This window comes from Thamnophis elegans, chromosome 12 (genome assembly GCF_009769535.1).
Source record: "Thamnophis elegans isolate rThaEle1 chromosome 12, rThaEle1.pri, whole genome shotgun sequence".
Classification (NCBI taxonomy): domain Eukaryota; kingdom Metazoa; phylum Chordata; class Lepidosauria; order Squamata; family Colubridae; genus Thamnophis; species Thamnophis elegans.
Window position 1 is genome coordinate 38,485,709 of NC_045552.1, and position 23,744 is coordinate 38,509,452.

The 23,744-nt window shown below is 47.2% G+C and overlaps 1 protein-coding gene across 1 annotated transcript in view; it reads left to right on the forward strand.

The window, feature by feature from the left end:
• Positions 1-23,744, forward strand: part of MSN (moesin) — a 69,412-nt gene that overhangs the window by 38,775 nt on the left and 6,893 nt on the right. Inside the window, exons 3-11 of the mRNA XM_032227875.1 lie at positions 7,764-7,859; positions 9,156-9,430; positions 10,755-10,838; positions 13,215-13,361; positions 16,676-16,772; positions 17,234-17,397; positions 19,021-19,151; positions 19,238-19,398; positions 23,135-23,227. Coding sequence (XP_032083766.1) covers positions 7,764-7,859; positions 9,156-9,430; positions 10,755-10,838; positions 13,215-13,361; positions 16,676-16,772; positions 17,234-17,397; positions 19,021-19,151; positions 19,238-19,398; positions 23,135-23,227 — 1,248 coding nt within the window. The remainder of the gene's footprint in view (positions 1-7,763; positions 7,860-9,155; positions 9,431-10,754; positions 10,839-13,214; positions 13,362-16,675; positions 16,773-17,233; positions 17,398-19,020; positions 19,152-19,237; positions 19,399-23,134; positions 23,228-23,744) is intronic.

Sequence of the window (23,744 nt, forward strand, 5' to 3'; positions counted from 1 at the left end):
TGAAATCTCCAGAGCCGTAAAGCCTACAAACTTGAAATTTGGCATATATGTTCCTCTTGGCTTTTAGGTGCTCGCTAAGAAAGGATGTTTTGAAATAACCATCAGATCACTAGCGTTTCTTATATTATTATTAACAAGCTCTGATGCTAAGGAGTTAGACATTCTATTCCCCCTCACAACCTGAAAAGAACTCTATTCCAACTGCCACTTGGGCGTGGCCAGCACATGACTCATCCGGGCTGGGAGTTTGGAGAGGATCAATGGGGCTAGCCTGAGGGAGAGAAGGGGATAAGATAGGAGAGGCCTCTGTGAGGCAAGCCTGAGGGAGAGAAGGGGAGAGGAGAGGCTTCTTTTTTATTTATTTTTTATATAAAAAGTTTTTTTTATTTTTTGTTCTCTATATACAATTAATTATAGGTATACATTCACATAATTATTATTCTTTTTCACCCTTTACAATCATGGTTCTTATACATTTATCATTCCATTTATAGAGTTATACTATTCTATTTGGGTTGCTTTGTTTACCATCATTTGCCTGTTTTGATACCAACTTCTTCTCCCTTTCTTTTCTCCCTCCCTTCCTTCTCTACTTCCTTCCTTCTTTCCCTTCCTTCTTCCCTTGCCTCTCTCTTCCTCCTCTCTTCCTCTTCCTCTCCTCTTTCCTTCTTTCTTTCTCTCCTTCTCCCTTCCAGCTTCCACTCCTCCTCTCTATCTTCCTTCCCTCCTCTTCCTCTCCTCTCCTCTCTTCCTTTCTCTCCTTCCCTCCCTTCTCTACTTTCTTATTTCCTCCTTCCTTTCCCTTCCTTCTAACCTTACCTCTCCTCTACTTCTCTCTACCTCTTCCCCTTCAGGAGAGGAGAGGCTTCTGTAAGGCAAGCCTGAGGGAGAGAAGGGGAAAGGAGAGGAGAGGCTTCTGTGGGGCAAACCTGAGGGAGAGAAGGGGAGAGGAGGGGCTTCTGTGAGGCAAGCCTGAGGGAAAGAAGGGGAGAGGAGAGGCTTCTGTGAGGCAAACCTGAGGGAGAGAGGGGGAGAGGAGAGGCTTCTGTGAGGCAAGCCTGAGGGAGAGAAGGGGAGAGGAGAGGCTTCTGTGGGGCAAGCCTGAGGGAGAGAAGGGGAGAGGAGAGGCTTCTGTGGGGCAAGCCTGAGGGAGAGAAGGGGAGAGGAGAGGCTTCTGTGGGGCAAGCCTGAGGGAGAGAAGGGGAGAGGAGAGGCTTCTGTGGGGCAAACCTGAGGGAGAGAAGGGGAGAGGAGAGGCTTCTGTGAGGCAAGCCTGAGGGAGAGAAGGGGAGAGGAGAGGCTTCTGTGGGGCAAACCTGAGGGAGAGAAGGGGAGAGGAGAGGCTTCTGTGGGGCAAGCCTGAGGGAGAGAAGGGGAGAGGAGAGGCTTCTGTGAGGCAAGCCTGAGGGAGAGAAGGGGAGAGGAGAGGCTTCTGTGGGGCAAACCTGAGGGAGAGAAGGGGAGAGGAGAGGCTTCTGTGAGGCAAGCCTGAGGGAGAGAAGGGGAGAGGAGAGGCTTCTGTGGGGCAAACCTGAGTGAGAGAAGGGGAGAGGAGAGGCTTCTGTGAGGCAAGCCTGAAGGAGAGAAGGGGAGAGGAGAGGCCCTATTCATTGATTTTCAAGCTGTAAGTGTCTATTTATCAAGCCTGATCACATAGTTTCGTAACGGAGCATGGGTATCCAGCTAGTTCTCTATAGAATAATCGATAGGGATGTGACTGAGGGATGAATTGGCACTTCAGCTGTTTAAAACAAAACTCCACTGGCTGAAAAGGATTCTGTGTCCTTTTAAAATAGATCTTGGGTTTTCTCTGAGGGTTCCCTAAACGGTTTGCTTTTGCAAGCCTTCTGGACTCCGAAGCCAACTTGCTTTGGAGGAGGTTTTGCTGTTTCGGTTTCCATGCTCTGCTTCTTCTTGGCTGCAGAGGCAACAGAGGAGGGGAGGGGAGGAGAACACAGGCAGCAGGAGACATTTGGGCAGAGATGTCACCATTTGTGTCATTAGCTTGATGGCTTGTAATGGGTGTCACTGCCAGAACCCAAGTTAGTGTAATAGGAGTATGTGTCTACATAGGTAGTCCTCGATTTACGACTGACCACTTAGTGACCATTGACAGATCGTCGACAGACCTGCTCAAAAGATACTTATAACCTGGATTTGAAGTTCTGATGTGTGCCACCCCACCCCCGGTGTGCTATGACTACATTTTGGGCAAAACCAAGCCAAATTTAGAGCCATCTGCAACGTCCTGGGCTCCTGTGGCTGAGAATTATGACATTTCTACCAGAAACCAGGTTTACATCTCAGTGAACTGGTTCACTTAATGATTGCTGCATTCTGTAAAAAGCACTCAAGGAAAGTGATAAAAATCAGATACGGTTGCATGATGATCCCCTTAACAACCATCATGACTCACAACCATAATTGCATAAGTTGAGGATACTGTACACTATATCTACCTGTATTTTTGTATGTATTGGATCATTAAAGTTACCTGCAAGATAACCTTCTTCTGAGTGACTAAATCCTAACCCTGATGGAGCCACGAAAGTAGGTCTGGAAGTGAGCTGAGACCTGAGTAGCTTTTTGCGAGGGGGCAGCTGGACTGAAGAAACCCGGTTAAGGAGCTTAGATTCATTCCAATTCCATAATCTTTGTAAATGCAGCGAATTAATCAAATTAGACTTCTGTTCCGTTAGATAACTTCCAGAGGGGCAGCCATGCCCTTTGCAGCAAAAATAACATTTTTATGGTGCCACATCATGATTACTTATATGGAAGACCAATGGAGGAATCCTCAGCCGATAAATATTTATGATTTATGAGAAGATTTATGACTTTAAACCAGGAGACTTTTTCTTAAGAAATTGGTTGTGGGATGTTTCCAGTGATGAAATGGTTCCATGCCCTAAAAATAGACGCATTTTACTTTTCATAGGTCACCTCATTTGGCTTTCTCTCGCTGAAGTACATTTTAATCTGGTGGTGGGGTTTATCTCACCTTTTTCAATATTAGCATTTTTGTTTGACCTGTAATTTATTAGGTGTGTGTTATTATATTAATTATGTTATGCTATATATAAACATTTATATTATAAATGAATATACTTAATAGTATACATTATAAATAGCTACACACACACACAAATCTCTCTCTCTCTCTCTCTCTCTCTCCCTCCCTCCCTCCCTCCCTCCCTCCCTCTCTATCTATCTATATATACATTATATACTAGTCTTGTTGTATTCAGGTCTTTTCCCGCGTAAGATTGAGATTGTCTTGGCAATGTTTCAGTGAGGTCCCACTCACCATCTTCAGGCTGGTGTTTTCGGCTTTGTGCTTGTGCAAGTAAAACATGGTCGGGGCTGCTGAACGAACACATGGTGCTCTCTAAGAAAGGATTTTTTGAAATGACCATCAGATCATCAGTATTCCTTATGCAGTATTATATTAACACGCATTGATTCTAAGGAGTTAGACGTTCTACTCCCCCTCCCCACCTGAAAGGAACTCTGTTCCAACTGCCATTTGCCTTATATGAGCGTGGCCAGCGCATGACTCATCCAGCCTGTGGGCTGGCCTGATCACATAGTTTTGTAGCGAAGCACGGGTATCCAGCTAGTATTTTTATATATTATTTTGCATATTTATTAGCTGTAATGTATGTATTAGTAGGAAAGCAGATATAAATGCAAGGGATGACTTAAAGTTAAAAAAAACCTATAAGGGAGGGGAATGAGACCTTTAGGTCTCCTCGCTGGGGTTTTCCCTCATAGACCTGCAAAAGGAGTTGCTCAAAATGTGCCCACCCCCAACCTAACAATACATGCAACAGAAGAAAAAGAATACCCAGAGCTACCAAGGAAAACTTGGCTGACTCCAAAAACCACTCATTTGGCTCCTGCACCAGCCTTAACTTGGAAAGAAAGAGCCCTCACATCTAATCTGCTCTTTCTCTAACGTAGCTCTGGAATTCAACAACTGTCTCTGGACAATTGCAAGAGGAGGAAGTTGATTTGCAAAGGAAATAACCCATTCAGCCTGCCCACAATGGGAAATCAAAGTAATTGTTCCATGCTTTATCATTTTTTTTGCCCAACTGAACGTTCCAGCTTGCCTAGCCTGCCCTATCGAGAATGGAAAACAGCTTGGCTGATGTTCTCATCGCCTTCCAATGCCTAGTCTTGCCTTAGCCCAGCTTTTCACTCTGCAGTTAATAATGTTAAAGCTAAGTTTTAATACTGTTATGCAAGGCTAACTGTTGAAATGACTCTTTTAAAGATGGCGGTGCATCTTTTCAGCAATCAGAATGCAGCCTCCCTTCAGTTTTCTTGCCATAATAATAATAATAATCCCACCACACCCCTCTTTATCATTGAGTTGTTTTGCATTGAAGGGGATATTGACAACCGATTTCAAATGTTGGAGTGGATCTTGTAGTTGCTTTTAATATGCTAATGCATGATGGTTGGCACAGAAGGCTATTTCCTCTTTAAAGATATTAACTCACCAGGGGTTGCCAGTGGAATGGACATGCTAGAGCAGGTTTCGGCAACCTTAAACACTCAAAGAGCCACAAAGGTCCTAACCAGAAGCCCCTTGTTCAATTCTGGAGCCGACCGGAAGTCTGGTTCCCCACCATAGAATCTCCTCCTAGCAGGGCATCCTTTTTCCTCTACCTGTCCTAACTGAAAGCTCTATCAATTGTGGAGCTGACCGGTGACAGGGAGCCACAGCAGAGGCATGAAAGAGCCACATGCAGCTCCAGAGCCACAGGTTGCTCACCTCTGCGCTAGAGGCATGGCTGTTATAGTTGCCAGTCCGGTCAGTTCAAATAAAGGGGACAATAGGTGCCTTCCGAAATGTCATAGATACCATCTCTTCTCCCCGCTTTCTAAACATTCCTGGACATTCCTGCATTTTCCCAGGAGGCACAGGGCCTGTTGTTGCAAGAGCCCTGATCGAATAGGATATTCAAAGGTGGGACAAGAATGTGGCCAAACCAGAAGAGGGACGTTTTCTCCAAGGCTCATGGGCAATCACACAGCTTTCATCTTTGTTGACCTCTGCCCCCTTCAAGCTGCCCAAATGGACCTCCTTGCAAATAAGGAGGAGGAGGAGGGGAGGAAAGAGACCCAATTCTCATAGCAGAGTCCCAGACCTTTCATTGCATCTACATTGCCTGATTTGCCAGAGAAAACTTCAGCACAATTGGTGCCATGTAGACACCCCACATTGTCTTCCACACTTGGGCCCCTCTCCCCCAGCTGAGGCCTCCCCCATCTCTTCCCAGCAGCTCCACGTGGGAGCGCCTTATGGCAGGTCAGTGTCACATCTAATCTGCCTTAGAGGACGGACAAAATCTTGAACAACCTCTCACGCGGAATTCAGACTATTTGGTGGCTGCAGCTGCCTGTGGCTCTGCATGAATTTGCTTTTGGAAAAGAGAGAGAATGCCAGTGTGATATTAATGACTCTTCATACATTTCGAACTGAATTTGGGGGTGGTGGTGGTGTCAAATAACTCAAGATAGTTCCTGCAATTGCATGCTCCTTTTTATGATACTTCTCCCTTCTTGACTTTTTTGACCTCCACGAATCTTTTCCCCCTTCCGTGCAAGGCTGATGTGGCCACACTGCACAAAACCCAGTGGAGTTGCCTGGCAGAGAGAACCTGGCTGGAGGAGTGGCTGGTTTGCAACACAGGCTCCCCAGGTGGAGCCCAGTAATGTGTGTGTGTGTGTGTGTGTGTGTGATTGCACGTGGAAGCGCTCTTCCCCTTGGACGGAGCATGTGACACTCTTGGTCACCCAGGACCATCAAAGGCAGAAGGAGCCACAAGTGGTCACTCTGCTTTCGGGTTTTATTCTGAGTGACAGGATTTCGGCCAAGAGAAGCATCCCAAAATGGATCGGGCATCTAAAGAAGCAAAATTATGATAGCAAAACTAGGGCACGTGGCACATAGAGCCCACTCTATGGGCACATATGCCGTCGCCAACTGCTCTTCTGGTTTCTGGCCAGTTGATTTTCGCGAGTACGAGAGTGCCAGAAAACGGCCTGAAAAACGAGCAAAAACACCCCCAAAACCAGGCTGTTGTGGCCATTTTCCAGGCCATTTGGGGGGTCTTTTTTCAAGCCAAAAACAGCCCTGAAAATGGCCAAACAACAGGCATGTGCATCAGCTGGTCTTTGGGTTTCGGATGCTCTCGCACACGCAAAGACCAGGTGGCCAGCATGCATGTGTGTGCTGGAAACCTGAAGACTAGCTGGCTGGTGTGCGCAGGCACATGCATGCGCGCAAGTTCCAGTTTGGACAGAAAAGGTTCACCATTTCTGTGCTAGGACTTGTAAGGAACATTCAGTATTTGAGTAGAGAAATGACATCTAAGTAGTTATGGAAATAGTTGAGGTTCTCTTTTCAACTCTAACTGAATATTTGTCATTCTTTGTTGAATGTCTGTATTTTTCCCTACCATTCCCCCCACAAAAAAAATCATTCTTACTTTTTCCTAGAAAAAGCCTCTTCTTATAGTCATAGCTGTTGAGAATTTCCACTTAGCAGCTGGCCTGGGGAGTAAGGCTGTGTGGGAGCCTTCTGCAGAGGGAGCTTCTCTGGGCATCCCACCCTAAACCCCCACCAAGTCAACAGCTTTATGGGGGATGCCACCTCCGTCTTGGTCCCTGCCTAGGAAAAGAGGACAGCTCCCTTATGGCAGGGTGGCTGCTTCCCAGCGGAATCCCAGTTTGTCTTATAGCAGTGGTGGCGGACCTTTTTTAGCTCACGTGGCAAAAGCGGGGGGAGCGCAGGGGGGTTGTACACAGGTGTGCCACACCCATAATGCTATGTGCACACCCCAGCATGCATGCACGCGTGACCAGTGAACTCCCCCATTTTTGGTGTACTTTTTTCACCCTTCCCAGGCTCCAGAAGCTTTATAGGACCCTGGGGAGGGCGACAACAGCCCCCCCCCCCCCCCCCCGGAGGCCCTCCGGAGGCTCCAGAGTGCAAAAACTGGCCCTACGGACAAACCAGAAGTTCAGGAACGGACTTCCGGTTTGCTTATAGGGCCAGTTTTAGCCCTCCGGAGCCTTCAAGGGCCTCCAGGAGGCTTCCCTGAAGGCTCCGGAGGGCAAAAAGCGACCCTACAAGCAAATCGGAAGTTACTCCGGTTTGTCTGTCGGGTCATTTTTCATCCTCTAGAGCTTTCAGGGAAGCCTCCTGAAGGCCTCTGAAGGCTCAGGAGGGCTAAAGCCGGCCCTACGAGCAAACCAGAAGTCACTTCCAGTTTGCTCATAGGGTCGTTTTTTTGCCCTCCTGAGCCTTCAGGGAAGCCTCCTGAAAGCTCTGGAGGGCTAAAACCAGCCCTACGAGCAACCTGGAAGTCTGTTCCCAAACCTCCGGTTTGCCCGTAGGGCTGGTTTTCACACTTTGGAGGTTTCAAGGAAGCCTCCGAAGGGCGAAAAATGGCCTCAAAAGAAGGCCAAAGTCAGCTGGCCAGTACGCCTCGTGTGCCCTGACAAATGGCTCTGTCTGCCACCTGTGGCACGCATGCCATAGGTTCGTCATCATGGTCTTAGAGGGTATTTAGGGCAGAGCTTGTTCTGTGCAAAAAACCCCAGAAGGAATGTAGTCCCCCATTGCTGCTTCCACATACCCATGCCTGCCATTTGGCCTTCTTGTAGCTGTGCCACAACAGACCTGGGTTGTGACCCATAAGCCCCTTCCTCTTGTTCACGTGTTGATGTCTGGTTTTCATGAACAGGTGGTGAAAACAATCGGCCTGCGAGAAGTTTGGTTCTTTGGACTCCAGTACCAGGACACCAAGGGCTTCTCAACATGGCTGAAATTAAATAAAAAGGTATGGAGGTGCCTCTCATTTTATTTTCTGCTTCTGCCCCCCCCCCTGCTAAAAAAGGGAGTTTGCTTTCTTGGGCAGAGATGAAACAGGTTTGCCTTTGTGAGGTTGGGCCCCCATCAGTCTTTGTTGAATGAGAGTCACAGACGATGCTCCCGTCATTCTCCCGATCACCTCCCCAGCTTTCCTTCCATTTAGCAGGCTGCTAGGCTGCAGGTGGCATTGCCAGTCTACTGCTTTGTCCACCTGAGCACCTTCTACTGTGTTTCCCCAAAAATAAGACAGGGTCTTATTTTCTTTTGACTCCCAAAATAAGGCCTTATTTTCTGGAAGGTCTTATTATTTTTGGGGTGTAAGAGGTGGCAAGCGTGGTCACCTCATGGCTGCTGCTGTGTTGCAATATTTTGGGGGAGAGGGCTTATTTTTAGTGCATGGGCTCAAAAGCCCGATTGGGCTTATTATCCAGGAAGGGCTTATTTTCAAGGAAACAGGGTAGGTGTAGGACATTCAGCACCCAACAGTTTCAACCATGGCCCTTCCAATATTCTGGAAGTTGAAAGGCTACAATAGTTGGCAATGGCTGAGCTAAAAATACTAGGCTAGTCAACCCAGTGGAACAGATTAACAAACTGTCCTTGGATTTAGGGCAGGCACTCCAACCTGGGCCCTGTGGCTGGGGTCGTGGATAATGGATTCAGAGAGTCTTCTGGCTTAGAAAGTGCCCGAAGGGCAATTTTTCGAAAGGCAATTGGATTTTCTTGTTTTTTCCTTGAAGACGTTTTGCTTCTTGCCTAAGAAGCTTCTTTGATTCTGACCGAATGGTGGAGAATGGAAGGATTCAGATTCCTTATATTCCAGATGACTCCTATTCTCCACCATTCCATCAGAACTGAAGAAGCTTTTTGGGTGAGAAGTGAAATGTCTTCAAGGAAAAAATCAAGAAAGTCCAGTTGCCTTTCGAAAAAGCGCCCTTGGGAGAGCCATGGCCTGGATGACCAGAGACTTCCTGGTTTAGTATTTGTCCCAGGAGTTATCAGTTGTGATGCTTCTCGATTAGTGGTGGGTTGCTCTTGCCACCGCCCCTGTGACACTCAACTGCTTGTCGGGGCGTGCGCATGCTCTGCACGCTGTGTGCGTGTGTGCAGTGTGTCTTTTGGCATAAATACAGCTATAGAGTGCGGGTGGGAGAGTGGGCCAAACGAGCCACCGTACCGGTTGCTCTCAGCTGCTCCAGGCCACTACTGGTATGGCTGTTCTGGATGTGTTTTCTCACCCTGATTTTGCTCCAATGCGCTGCAGGTGACAGCTCAGGATGTGCGCAAAGAGAGCCCGCTGCTCTTCAAATTCCGGGCCAAATTCTACCCAGAGGATGTTGCAGAGGAGCTGATCCAAGACATCACGCAGCGCCTCTTCTTCCTCCAAGTGAAGGAGGCCATCTTGAACGATGACATCTACTGTCCTCCAGAGACGGCGGTTCTCTTGGCTTCTTACGCGGTCCAGTCCAAATATGGGGACTTTAATAAGGAGGTTCATAAGCCCGGCTATCTAACAACTGACAAACTGCTTCCTCAAAGGTAGAGTGAAATCTGGTTGCAGTTTCTCCCTTTAAGTGCATACCTACCATATTTTTCAGAGTATAAGACGCACCCTTTTCCCCAGAAAAGAGAGTGAAAATCTGGGTGTGTCTTATACACTGAATACAGCATTTTTGGCCTCCTGAAACCCCACCACCTTTGCAAAAATGGATGTGCAGAGGGTATGGGAGGCCTGCAAAGTGCTCCTGGGGGCTGGGGAAGGCAAAAATGAGCAAAAAATTGTCTGTTTTTTGCTTGCTTTTGCCCCTCCCTCCCAGCTCCCAAGAGCACTCTATAAGCCTCCTAAAGGCTATGCATGCCCTCTTGGGGGGCAAAAAACAGGCCTGTTTTCACAAAAAACGGGCCATTTTTTCCTCGTTTTTACACACACACACAGCCCCCAGGATCACTTTTCAGGCCTCTCAACTCTGCATGCCCCGTTTTTCACAAAAAATGAAGCATTCAGAGGGTTTGGGAGGTCTGCAGAGTGCAAAAACCTTTTTTTTAAAAAAAATAATAATTACCTCTTCAAAATCTTGGTGCATCTTATACTCCGGTGTGTCTTATATTCTGAAAAATATGGTATATATTTTTATTACGAGCTTCATATCCCAGTTTTTCTGTGCACAGTTTGGACGTTATTCCGCAATGGATGAGCATCACCCTCTCCGTTTTGAGGTTGGGTGGGCCTCACAGTGCGCTCAGCTGTGGTTTGGTGAATAAACCACAATTAAGGGAATTGCCATATGGCATTCAGACACAAATGAAGTTGTGCTGAGCACAGTGTGTGAATGCAACCCAAATGCCTTTGGTGTGTGTTTTTAATTTATTTCTTTTCCTTAGTAAAATAATACTTAGGTAAAGGTTCTCCTTGCACATATGTGCTAGTCATTCCTGACTCTAGAGGGCGGTGCTCATCTACGCAGCGCTAGGGATTTGAACTGCTGACCTTTCTTGACAACAAGCTCAGCGTCTTAGCCATTGAGCCACCACGTCCCATTAAATAATAATTGGATCCCAAACTACTATCGCTTTAAGAGCTGTGAAAGAGACATTCTGAAAAATTGGAAAACTGTGTGAGAAGGAATAACCCTCGGGAAGTAAAGACCCGAGAGGCGAGATATTTAAAAGCAACCAGAGAGAGATTCAAGCCTTGGAGAGGGCCCCTAAGCAATTCCAGTGTTATCTGCAGCCCATGTTCCTGTTGTCTCTCTTCCACTACGTGGAAACTTTTGAGGTTCTTTTCATGGTTGAACTTCATGTGGCTGAAGAATCTGTTTTTGCAGAGCTGTCCTAATATGTCTTCCATCTCTTTGCCTTTTAGAGTTTTGGAACAGCATAAGCTTAACAAGGATCAGTGGGAAGAAAGAATCCAGGTGTGGCATGAGGAACATCGGGGGATGCTCAGGTATGGCTGGCAAGAACGGAAGGTGCTTTTGTGGTTCAAAACAGAGCATTATTTATGACTTTTACAAGTCCTCTTGTGAGGCATTCTGCTTGCAGGGGCATCTGCAAGGTATAATTATGTCTTAATGATGCATGGTGCATGTAAAAACAGTTGGCGCTTTGGCCACACACCCCTATTGAACAAAAGGGAGACGGGGGAACCCCTGCAGGGCAGAGCTGAAGAATATGCCCAATTCTTAGCGGACAAAATTGCTCGGTTTCGGTCGGACTTGGACTCCACACCTGCAGTTCCAGCCGAGGCACAGGGGGATCAAGTAGAACAGCTCTGGGTTGAGTTTCAGGACGTTACCCCCGGGGATGTGGACAAGGCCATGAGAGCTGTAAGTTCCTCCACCTGTGTTCTGGATCCGTGTCCCTCATGGCTGGTTGTTAACTGCAGTGAGGTGACACGAGGCTGGATCCAGGCGGTTGTAACCGCCTCCCTTCGGGAGGGGAACTTCCCCGCCGCACTGAAAGCGGCGGTGGTGAGACCCCTCCTGAAGAAACCATCCTTGGATCCAGCTGTCCTCAATAGTTATCGCCCGGTCTCCAACCTTCCCTTCTTGGGGAAGGTTGTTGAGAAGGTGGTGGCCTTCCAGCTCCAACGGTCCTTGGAGGAAGCAAACTATCTAGACCCCTTCCAGTCAGGCTTCAGACACGGTTACAGCACAGAAACCGCGTTGGTCGCATTGATGGATGATCTTTGGAGAGCCAGAGATGAAGGACATCCCTCCATCCTGGTCCTCCTTGACCTCTCAGCGGCTTTCGATACCATCGACCATGGTATCCTTCTGCGACGACTGCGGGAGGTGGGAGTGGGAGGCACCGTGCTACGGTGGTTCTCCTCCTACCTCTCGGACAGGTCGCAGTCGGTGTTAATAGGAGGGGAGAGATCGTCCCCAAGGCCCCTAAATTATGGGGTGCCGCAGGGTTCGGTCTTATCCCCCCTACTATTCAACATCTACATGAAACCGCTGGGAGAGATCATCCGCAGGCACGGGATTAGATACCATCAATATGCGGACGATACTCAACTGTATCTGTCCGCCCCGTGCCAAATCAATGAAGCGGTTGACGTGATGGGCCGGGGTCTTGAAGCCGTTATGGACTGGATGAGGGTTAACAAGCTTGTGCTCAACCCAGAAAAGACCGAGTGGCTGTTGTGTTTCCCTCCCAAAGATTTGGCCAATATTCCAACACTCAGGCTGGGGGGTCAAATTCTACACCCCTCAGAGAGGGTTCGCAACTTGGGAGTCCTCCTGGATCCACAGCTGTCATTCGACCACCATTTAACGGCTGTGACCAGGGGGGCATTCGCCCAGGTACGCCTGGTGCGCCAGTTGCGACCCTACCTGAACCGGGAGGCCCTCACAACAGTCACTCGGGCCCTTGTGATCTCTAGGCTGGAATACTGCAATGTGCTCTACATGGGGCTGCCCTTGAGGAGCATCCGGCGACTTCAGCTAGTGCAGAACGCAGCCGCGCGAGTGATTGCGGGTGCACCCCGATTCACCCGCATAACACCTATCCTCCGCGAGCTGCGCTGGCTACCTGTCGATCTCCGGATGCGCTTCAAGGTGCTATTAATCACCCATAAAGCCCTACATGGCAGTGGATCTGGATACTTGAGAGACCGCCTTCTGCCAATTACCTCCCTACGACCTATAAGATCCCATAGATTAGGCCTCCTCCGCATTCCATCGGCCAGCCAGTGTCGGCTGGCAACTACAAGGAGGAGGGCCTTCTCAGCAGTAGCCCCGACCCTTTGGAACGAGCTCCCCGTGGAGATTCGTACCCTCTCCACCGTCCAGGCCTTCCGCATAGCCTTGAAGAACTGGCTCGCCCGTCAGGCCTGGGGATAAGAATTGCTACCCCGCCCGAAGGATGAATGAATGTTGCTTACTATTTTTATTATATGTTGTTGTCTTAATGTTGTATTCCCCCTCTCCCTGGTTTTCTGTGAGCCGCCCTGAGTCCCCTCAGGGAAAAGGGCGGCCTACAAATGCTAATAAACCACTAAACCACTAAACCACACTGTTGCAATCACATCTTGATTTTCATTTACCAGAGACTTTGGTCATCCATCTACCCTTAAGACAGATGGGAAGATTGATAAAATTGTCTCTGTGTGTCTCCATGCCCTAGCTGGGCTAGTTCGTTGTTACTGTAAAGCAGGCAACCCTATGCACATTAAAAGTCACAATGCTCCAAGCAAATGGGCAGTGCCCTCTCTTGGATGCAGTACCAACTGTTGCAAAAAAAGAGGATGTTCTTGAGAATGTGCCACCAAAATTACCTTTTAACATGAACCTCTGTTTTGTTTTCTTGGTCCTTCCAGAGAAGACGCCATCTTAGAATATCTAAAAATTGCACAAGATCTGGAGATGTATGGTGTGAACTACTTTAGTATTAAGAACAAGAAAGGCTCAGAACTCTGGTTAGGAGTAGATGCTCTTGGACTCAACATTTATGAACAGAACGACCGGTAACAAAACTATTCTTAATCTTCCGATAGAGTGCATGGTGGGATATGTGTGTGTGTGTATGTGTGTGTGTGTGTGTGTCTGTCTGTCAGAGAGAGTGATTGAGACAGGGGAGGGTTTATAAGAGCAGGACACAGCTGGATGTGACTAAGTCTCCACAGATGGTGACAGCCATCGTCTCCTTTGATCAACTAGATGAGGGGTCCCCAAACTTGGCAACTTTAAGACGTGGACTTCAACTCCCAGAATTCTTTTCTTCTTCATTGGAATTGTGCTAGACTGGGTTTTTATAATCTGGCTTTTCAAAGTTTCCTAAGCTTCTTGTGTTATTTTTCCCCTTGAGGATTCTTATCCATGGAACCCTTCTCAATCTGTAAGTTGATTGAAATCAGCTCTCCCAAAGTCCAAGACTCTAATTCAGAGGTCTTCAATCCTGGCAACTTTAAGACTTGTGGACTTCAGCTCCCAGAATTCTCCAGCCAGCTATGCTGGGAGTTGAAGTCCACAAGTCTTAAAGTTGCCAAGTTTGAAAACCTCTGCCACATTCTTGGGAATATAGTCTGCAAACAATTCTCTTTTCATTTTTATCTTATGTGGTTTTGGCATTGCTCTTGATAATAGGTTGCTCTATTGGCACTCTCTAGTCCTGTCTTAGTCAGAGTGACTCTCTGTGCTGGCATTGATTTGCCATTACTTGCTTCCAGTTCTCACACAATTCTATGAATCTACTGACAGATTTTTTTGGAATATTCATTCATTCATTCATTCATTCATTCATTCATTCATTCATTCATTCATTCATTTATTCATTCATTCCTATAGCTGTCCAACTTAACTTGGTTAAATATCTCTGGGTAGCTTATAATTCTAAAATAATTAAAGCCATTTAAAAACATTAAAACAATAAAAAACAAGTGTAACTTGCTTTCTTATCCCAACGTAATTATTTCCCCAAAATTAAATTACTTCCTAGGCTCAGAGGGATTTTGTGATTCATTTTAGCTCTCATGCTCATTGTCCTTGAAACAGAAGTGAGAAATTTCCTCAGATTGAAGAAGAGGGTGGTGGTTGTTTTTGCTTCCTGTTATATGAAGCTAAGATCACTGCTTGAATTGTCTCTGTATGGTCTGTATCTTTACATACCTTCAGGCTGCAAGAATTGTTCTGGGCAATCTTAATTTCATATATCAAGCGACTTTTCATATAGATAGATTTTAATTATTAGGAAAAGTTACTCTTCCGGCCCAGATTTGTGTGCATGACCCTTGTCTTGTTACTGTGTTTCCTCAAAAATAAGATGGGGTCTTATTTCCTTTTGAACGCCCCCCCCCAAATAAGCGCTTGGCCTTATTTTTGGGGAGGTCTTATTATTTTTGAAGTGCAAGAGGCATCGAGCATGGTCGCCTCATGGCTGCTGCTGCATTGCAATATTTCTTGGGAGGGCTTATTTTCAGGGGAGGGCTTATTATTTTTGAGGTGCAGGAGGCCCCTTAACCCCGGCCCACAGATCAGCTGATCCAAAGAGGGCCAGAAGTTCTGTCTCTGTTTCTGGCACACTCTTGCCAGCCCTAGCATTGCTTGACCTGCCACTCTTTTTGGGGCCACCACTAAGAGAAGGGGTGCGATAGCTAGGGTTTGCAGGAGCAGCCTCCATGAGGCCATTCTTCATGGATGACAGGTGCATGTGGGCTGCGTGTGGCATGTTCCCCCTCCCCCTCAGGAAATGACAAGGACCAGCTGTGCATGCGGTTAAATATTTTAGGCGAGGCTTTATTTTTGGGGAGGGCTTATTTTAGCACATGTCCTCAAAAGCCCGATTGGGCTTATTATCCGGGAAGGTCTCATTTTGGGGAAAACAGGGTAGATGATGACACCTACCCTAGTGTAGGAAGCAACGTTGAAGTAAATGTCTTCCTGGCCTTTGTGGAGTGGGGTGGCTGCACAATTTGCACCAAAACAGAGGTCAGAGCACGTATAGGGCAGGACCTAACTGGCATTTTAAACTGAGCATTTCCACCTTACTTGCGATCTCTGTCCTTTTGGGGTTCAAGGTTGGATTGGAAGGCATCTGCAGGATAAGAGACAATACAGGGAATCCTTGACTTCAACCAGGGGTGAAATTCAGCATATTCTGACCACTTCTGGAGAACCAATAGCGGAAATTTTCAGAATAGCAATAGCAGTAGACTTATATACCGCTTCATAGGGCTTTCAGCCCTCTCTAAGCGGTTTACAGAGAGTCAGCATATTGCCCCCAACAATCTGGGTCCTCATTTTACCCACCTCGGAAGGATGGAAGGCTGAGTCAACCCTGAGCCGGTGAGATTTGAACCGCTGAACTGCTGATCTAGCAGTAGCCTGCAGTGCTGCATTTAACCACTGCGCCACCTTGGAGAACCAGCAAATACCACCTCTGACTGGCCCCGCCCCCATCTATTCTCTGCCTCCCGAGTCCCAGCTGATTGGGAGGGAATGGGGATTTTGCAGTATCCTTCCTCTGCCATGCCCACCAAGCCATGCCACACCCACCAACCTCTGGCTGGCCCCACCCCCATCTGTTCTCTGCCTCCCGAGTCCCAGCTGATTGGGAAGGAATGGAGATTTTGCAGTATTCTTCCCTTGCCATGCCCACAAAGCCCCTCCCACAAAGCCACGCCCACAGAACCGGTAGTTTAAAAAAAATGAATTTCACCCCTGCTTACAACCATTCATTTACTAATGATGGGAAGAGGCTGAAAAATGTGGCTTATGGCCAGTCAGCACAGATCCCCATGACAAAAGTGCCAGATTTGGGGCTCTTGGCCACTGGCATGTATTTGTGAGAGTTGCAGCATCCCGGGGTCACCTGTAAGGAAGGTCAATGGGAGAAGCTGGATTTACTTAACAACCATAGGATTTGTTTAACAATTGCAGGGATTCTCTTAACAACTGTGGCAAAAGTGGGTGCAGTTCAGTGAATAGCTACCTTGCACAGCAACAGAAATTCTGGTCCTAATTGTGGTGGCGAGGACTACCTTTATGCATATCACAATGACATCACACATACAATATGGATTATACCCTGGTCATCCTTTGGACTTGACTCCCGGCTTGGACTGGACGCCTCAGATGGCATCTTCTTATTTTGAGCTGCCATTCATTTCCTAGATCTGTTCAGTTACATAGTTTGGTCAATTTGGAATTTCCACTGACATTCTGAATCCAAACAATTTCATGGGTGGGAAATGTTTGGAGGGTGTGAACAAGCACAGGTATTTGGATGGCTGCAACTGTTCATTGGGATTTAAGTTTTGAAATTACACATCCTCTTTCACAGGCTAACACCCAAAATTGGCTTCCCCTGGAGTGAGATCCGTAACATTTCCTTCAATGACAAGAAGTTTGTCATCAAGCCCATTGACAAGAAAGCCCCAGTAAGTTATGTTTTGCAACTTAACTGTTTTCGTGTATTAATTTATTCAGAGATTAATTAAAAAGAAGTGGAAAGTTCAGATCAAATGAAATCAAAGACTTGGGACCCAGCCAGGGGTGAAATTCAGCAGGTTCTGACAGGTTCTGGAGAACCAGTAGCGGAAATTTGAGTAGTTCGGAGAACCAGTAAATACCACCTCTGCCCATTTGAGATACCTTGCTGTAAAAATTGCTGTCTTAGGTCACACACTTCTTTTCAACCAACTGAAAGTTACAAAAGATACAAGAATTTTAATAGTATGTATTGGTAGATGCTTGCAAAAGGAAATACTTGTTTGGAAATATGCTTAATCATCCTAAAAATTACAGCCCATGTAATCAAGTTGTGTCGTTACTTCTGGAGAAAAAGAGGGCCAAGGGAAGCTGCATTCAAGGCTAACCTTGTCCTTTCTCCTTTGCCAAGGATTTTGTCTTCTATGCTCCCCGGCTAAGGATTAACAAGCGCATTCTGGCTCTGTGCATGGGGAACCATGAGCTTTACATGCGCAGGCGTAAGCCGGACACCATTGAGGTTCAGCAGATGAAGGCTCAGGCCCGAGAGGAGAAGCATCAAAAGCAGATGGAGAGGTGAGTTGACTGAGCACAGAGTGGCTCTCTGGCGAGGCCTCTCCAGCCAGGGATTCTCACAGCAGGACATGGTCGGCGTCCAGAGCCTTCTTGGCGGCAAAATCCTGCAACTGGGGTGTGATCAGAAGATTCCCAAGGGACAGATAGACAAGTTGCAGCAAGGAGAGTGGCTGCTGACTCTTTGATGCAGGAGCTACATAAAACAACCAAGTCAGATGTGGAGGAGGATGTTTCAGGGTGCTTTTTTAAGGGGGGAAGGTTTCAAGAATTCTCATTTCATAAAGTGGGGGGGGGGAGAGTCAAAGGCTCTTTGAGGTGGTTTTGAACAAAATCTCAGTGTAAAGGCAGCCATGGCTCCCTTGTATGCTGGAATAATCCTGCACAAAAGCACATTCCTACATTTTAGGATGCCAAGTGATAAAGTCCTTTTTGGCTCCTCCTCTTGGAGGTCCCAGAGGATGGGGACCAGTGTTTAAAGGGACTATCCCTGACCCCCCCTCCATTAGCAGGAAAGGTCCTCCTGATCCTGCCAGGGGATTAAAGAATTAATTAAAGAGTAAAGAGCAGGTTCCTTCAGCTTTTAAAAATGTGGAATACCTGTTGCGGCCACCCAGAGAAACATGGTGGATTCTGAATTGAAAGTGTACAATCCCCAGCAGAGATCAGTTTTCCATAAAGCCGTAAACCGTATTTTAATTTGAGATGTGCAGATTATGCGGTTGGATTAAAAGATCTGGATGAGACAAGTTTGCCGAGTCTTCCTTTTCAGTTTGTTTAGAAGTCACTAGACGTCGTCAGACAGAAATTGGTGGAAGCGAGGTCATCCATCAGAAGTATGCTAGGGGAATCCTGTATTGAGCAAGAGGTTGGACTAGATGACCTTTAAGACCATTTTCAACTTTGACTAGGTAGAAATTGCACACTGAAAGTCCTTAGAGAGGCTTAGCAGCCAATTTTGTTGTATGGAATGGAATGGAATGGAATAGAATAGAATAGAATAGAATAGAATTCTTTATTGGCCAAGTGTGTTTGGACACACAAGGAATTTGTCTTTGGTGCAGATGCTCTCGGTGTACATAAAAAGACAAGATACCTTCGTCAAGAATCCTAAGATACAACACTTAATGATAGTCACAGGATACAAATAAGCAATCAGGAAACAATCAATATCCATATAAATCATAAGAATACAAGCAACAAAGTTACAATCCTGCAGTCATAAGTGGGAGGAGATGGGTGATAGGAACGATGAGAAGACTAATAAGAACAGTAATGCAGCCTTAGTGAATAGCTTGACAGGAGTGAGGGAATTATTTGTTTAGCAGAGTGATGGCATTCGGGAAAAAACTGTTCTTATATCTAGTTGTCTTGATGTGCAGTGCTTTATAGCGTTGTTTTGAGGATAGGAGTTGAAGCAATTTATGTCCAGGATGCTAGGGGTCTATAAATATTTTCACAGCCCTCTTTTTGACTCGCGCTGTGTACGGGTCCTCAATGGAAGGCAGGTTGGCAGTCATTGTTTTTTCTGCAGTTCTGATTCTCCTCTGAAGTTTGTGCCTGTCTTATTGGGTTGCAGAAATATAAAAGAGACAGGCAATTGCTCCATGTTTCTTTTCCTCTCAGGGCTTTGCTGGAGAACGAGAAGAAGAAGAGGGAGATGGCCGAGAAGGAGAAGGAAAAGATTGAACGGGAGAAAGAAGAGCTTATGGAGAAGCTCCGGCAAATTGAGGAGCAAACAAAGAAAGCTCAGCAAGGTGGGCAGGAGGGCTGGTCTCAGGATGGGCCCTGGGAGAGGAGCACTGGGGGGCAGAAGGGGTGACGCCTCAGCCTCTTTCTCCAGAGCTGGAGGAGCAAACGCGCAGGGCACTGGAGCTGGAGCAGGAAAGGAAGCGAGCTCAGGAGGAGGCAGAGAAGCTGGCCAAGGAGCGGCAGGAAGCCGAAGAAGCCAAGGAAGCCTTGTTGAAAGCCTCCAATGATCAGAAGAAGACCCAGGAGCAGCTGGTAGGTTGTCTGGGGAAAGCTCAGCCCCAAGCATCTGGCATGGCTTCCGAGCTGCCCAAATGCCAGGGAAGCCTCTTTGGTGGAGGGGGCCTGCCTTTGCGGGTGGACAATGGGAAGATCAGCTCTGCAGCCAAGGTGGCCGAAGGGGAGGCACTGCTGTGCTTCACAGGACAGGGAGGAGGACGGGCCTGGTGGACGAGAGCAGAGGTGTGCAGTATGAGGTTGTGCAAGTCCTGAAAAGCATCCCCCAAACACCTCTCTTGCCCTTGTAGTAGAACTCTCTGCATCAGACAAAGGGAAAATGATTCCTCCTGTCCATTTTATCATGCATTAATGACACTGCCAGGGAGGTCGTGGCTCAGTGGCTAAGGCACTGAACTTGTCGAACAGAAAGGTCAGCAGTTCGTATCTCTAGCGTTGCATAATGGAGTGAGCTCCCATTACTTGTCCCAGCTTCTGTCAACCTAGTAGTTCAAAAGCATGTAAAAATGCAAGTAGAAAAATAGGGACCAGCTTTGGTGGGAAGATAATAGCGTTCCGTGCCCCTTTGGCTTTTAATCACGCTGGCCACATGACCATGGAGACGTCTTCAGACAGCACTGGATCTTCAGCTTTGAAACGGAGATGATCACCGTCCCCTAGAATCAGGAACGACTAGCACATGTGCGCGAAGGGAGCCTTTACCTTTATCTTAATGACACTGCCGTTCATTTATTTCACTGAATTTAATTTTAAATACTGTTTCGTCCAGGAGCCCAACCAACTTTCAAAGGGTAGCCCCTGACATGGTTTCCAAAGATGCACATGCCAACAGAAGATGTACTTTCTGGTGTGGGGCATGCAAAGACACCCCCCTCCCCAAAAAGCAGCTCCCTGCTGTGAGTCATAGAAAGTGCAGGAGGCCCCTTTTTGTACTGGATCAGCTCAGGCCTCCTGAGTTGGACTCCCAACTCCTCCTACCAAAGGCTGCAGCTGATTAACAGAATAGCAATAACAGAACAACAGAGTTGGAAGGTCCCTTGGAGGTCTTCTAGACCAACCCCCTGCTCAGGCAGGAGACCCTATATGATTCTGAATACATGGTTGTCTTACTTCTTCTTGAAAACCTCCAGTGATGGAGCACCCACAACTTCTGGAGGCAAGCTGTTCTACTGATTACCATAGTTTTTGGACTATAAGATGCACCCCCCCGCACCAAAGTGGGTGGAAATGTCTGCACCTTATAGAGTGAATACAGGCCTCCCAAACCCTCTGCGCTTCCCACTTTTCCCTCTGGTGTCCAGAATCACTCTGCAGGCTAAAAACGGATTCATTTTTGGCCTCCCAAACCTCCTATGGATCCCGTTTTTGCCCTCCCTGCAGGCCAAAAATGTTTTTGCCCTCCCCAGCATTGGGGAGGCTGAAAACGGGACATACAGAGGGTCTGCAGAGTGCTTCTGGATGCCGGGGAGGGCAAAAACAGGTCACGTGGAGGCCAAAAACTATTTTTTCTTGTTTTTCTTCTCTAAACCTAGGTGTGTCTTATGGTCCAAATAATACGGTAATTGTTCAAATTAACAGGAAATTTCTCCTTAATTCTAGGGTTGACCTCTCTTAATGATACAATACAATAGCAGAGTTGGAAAGGACCTTGGAGGTCTTCTAGTCCAACCCCCTGCCTAGGCAGGAAACCGTACACCACTTCAGACAAATGGTTATCCAATATCTTCTTAAAAACTTCCAGTGTTGGAGCATTCACAACTTCTGGAGGCAAGTTGTTCCACTGATTAATTGTTCTAACTGTCAGGAAATTTCTCCTCAGTTCTAAGTGGCTTCTCTCCTTGGTTAGTTTCCACCCATTGCTTCTTGTTCTACACTCAGGTTTGACTCCCTCTTCTTTGTGGCAACCCCTGAGATATTGGAAGACTGCTATCATGTCTCCCCTAGTCCTTCTTTTCATTAAGCTAGACATACCCAGTTCCTGCAACCATTCTTCCACTCTTACTTCTTGTCCTGCCCTCAGATGCTTTGGAGAATAGATGGACCTTTTTTCTCTGTAACAGATTCTCAAATACTGCAAGGCTGCTGTCATGTCTTAATCCTTCTTTTTGTTAAATGTTCCCAATTCCCGCAAGCATTCATCATATATTTTATCCTCCAATCCCCTAATCATCTGGGTTGCTCTTCTCTGGACTCTTTCTAGAGTCTCAATTTCCTTTTTAAATCGCGAAGAACAAAACTGGATTCTGTATTCCGAGCATGGTCTCATCAGTGTGCTATAAAGCAATACTACAACATGGGATCTTGATGCTATCCTTCCATTGGTGCAGCTCAGGACTGAATTGGCCTTTTTGGGAGCTGTAGCACACTTTTGGCTCATACATGGTTGTCCACCAGAACTCCCAGATCCCTCTCACAGTTATAGCTGTTGAGCCAGGTATCACCTATTCTCTATTTGTGCATTTGTTTTTCCTTGTCTAAGTGTAAAACCTTACTTTTCTCACCTTGAATTTCATTTTGTTGTGGCCCAGCGTTCAAGTCTGTCAAGATCCTTCTGGATCTTCAGCCTATCTTCTTAATGAGAGGTGTCAAACTCAAGGCCTGGGGGCTGGATCTGGCCCACGGGATGCTTAGATCTAGTCTGTGGGGCCACCCTGGAAATAGCAAAGGCCCAGCCCATGGTGTCTCTGCCAGTGGAAACAGCTCATGAAGCCTTTGTTCGTCCCTCCCGAGCTCCGTTTTAGCTGGCAGAGGGTTGCAGGAAGCCGTCCCAGCCGAAAACGGAGCTTGCGAGAACTGCATGTGTACCCCCCACCCCCAGTTTCGTTTTTGCTGGAAAGGGGTTCAGGAGGCCGTCCCAGCTGAAAAAAAGCTCAGGAGCCTGTTTTCGCTGCCAGAGAACTTGGGCCACCACAAGTGCCCCCCCTGACACAAGTGACATCATGCTGGCCACACATCCCTGGTCACGCCCACCACACACAAACCCCGAGGTCAAACACAACCCTGATGCAGCCTTAATAAAATCGAGTTTGGCAGCCCTGTTCTAAAGTGTTGGCTATTCCACCTAGCTTGTGTCACCTGCAAATTTGGTGAGTTCCCTTCTATCCCCTCATCTAAATCATTTATAAAGACATTGAAGAGTCCTGGACCTAACTTTGGGATGCCCCAGTACATACTTTTCTCCATGTCGAAGCAGCTCCATGGAGGACTACGTGTTAATTGTGGTTGGTCAGTCAGTTACAAATTCATCCGGTGGTGATGCTGTCTCCAGAAACACTGGGATGGGAACCCCAAATCCTACCAATTCCCACCCCCACGTATTTGGACAATGCCATGCTAAGACACCCCCCCCCCCAAGTCTCTCCCACTCCCACCCTTCCTCTCCACTTTGGCCCTCTCGTAGACTTATAAGGCAGGTCTGTTTGGAGGTTAGCTGAGCAAACACAGAAGGAGCCTTGTAAGTAGGAGCAGGGAAAAGAAATGAAGGGAGATGCAGGAAATTGTCTTTTCCCCCAGTGGCTATGATTTAGCAGCTAATCTGGACAATATTAAAATAGGAGTGGAAAATAGGGGTGGGGGACTTTCACTAGTCCCTGAATTGTGGCCTGGAACTCCTGATGGTGGGGAAGCCCCCCAAAAGGGCCCTTCCAGACGCAGCTGGTGACTTCAGAGGCTGGGGAAGGTGGCTTTGACCCTGAGGTCGCCAGGCTTTCTAAGCTTACAGAGTTTTGACTGGGCTGCTCTATTCTCCTTGCAGACCACCGAGATGTTGGAGCTCACCACCCGGATCTCGCAGCTGGAATGTGCGCAACAGAAGAAGGAGAGCGAGGCAATGCTGTGGCAGCAGAAAGTGAGTGCCCGCTGCTCTCCTCCGCTTCCCCCCTGGGACTGGTGAAGGGAGAGGGCTGGGGAATTGGAATAACTTTCAAAGAATGCCAGTTTTTGTTCCAGAGAAGTGGGAAAGCCAAGCCTGTTTTTAAAGGGTGTCCAGCCAACCTACGCCGAGGCTGGCAGTTTGTGCATATAAATACATGTGGATATGACTTTTTGTTCTCTGGGCTCTGCTCTTTCTCCTTACTGCATGCTGCTTTGACTCATTTGCCAGGAGATTCACTTGTCCTTCTGGGCCGAGGAGCACAAGGGCTCTGGAAGTCTCACTAAGGCCTATGTGAGCCCTAGGGAACTTAGCTTCTTATCCACATGGAGTAGTAGCTGTAGTAGTCAGAAATAGCCTCTCAAAGCAAAATGAAAGTGGCTGCATACAATTTGTGCAAACATTGTGGCTTGCCTATTTTTGTTCTGACCCCAGGCTTCCCTAGAAAGCAAAAGCAAAGTCTTAGTCCCAACAAAACCTCTTTTATTTACAC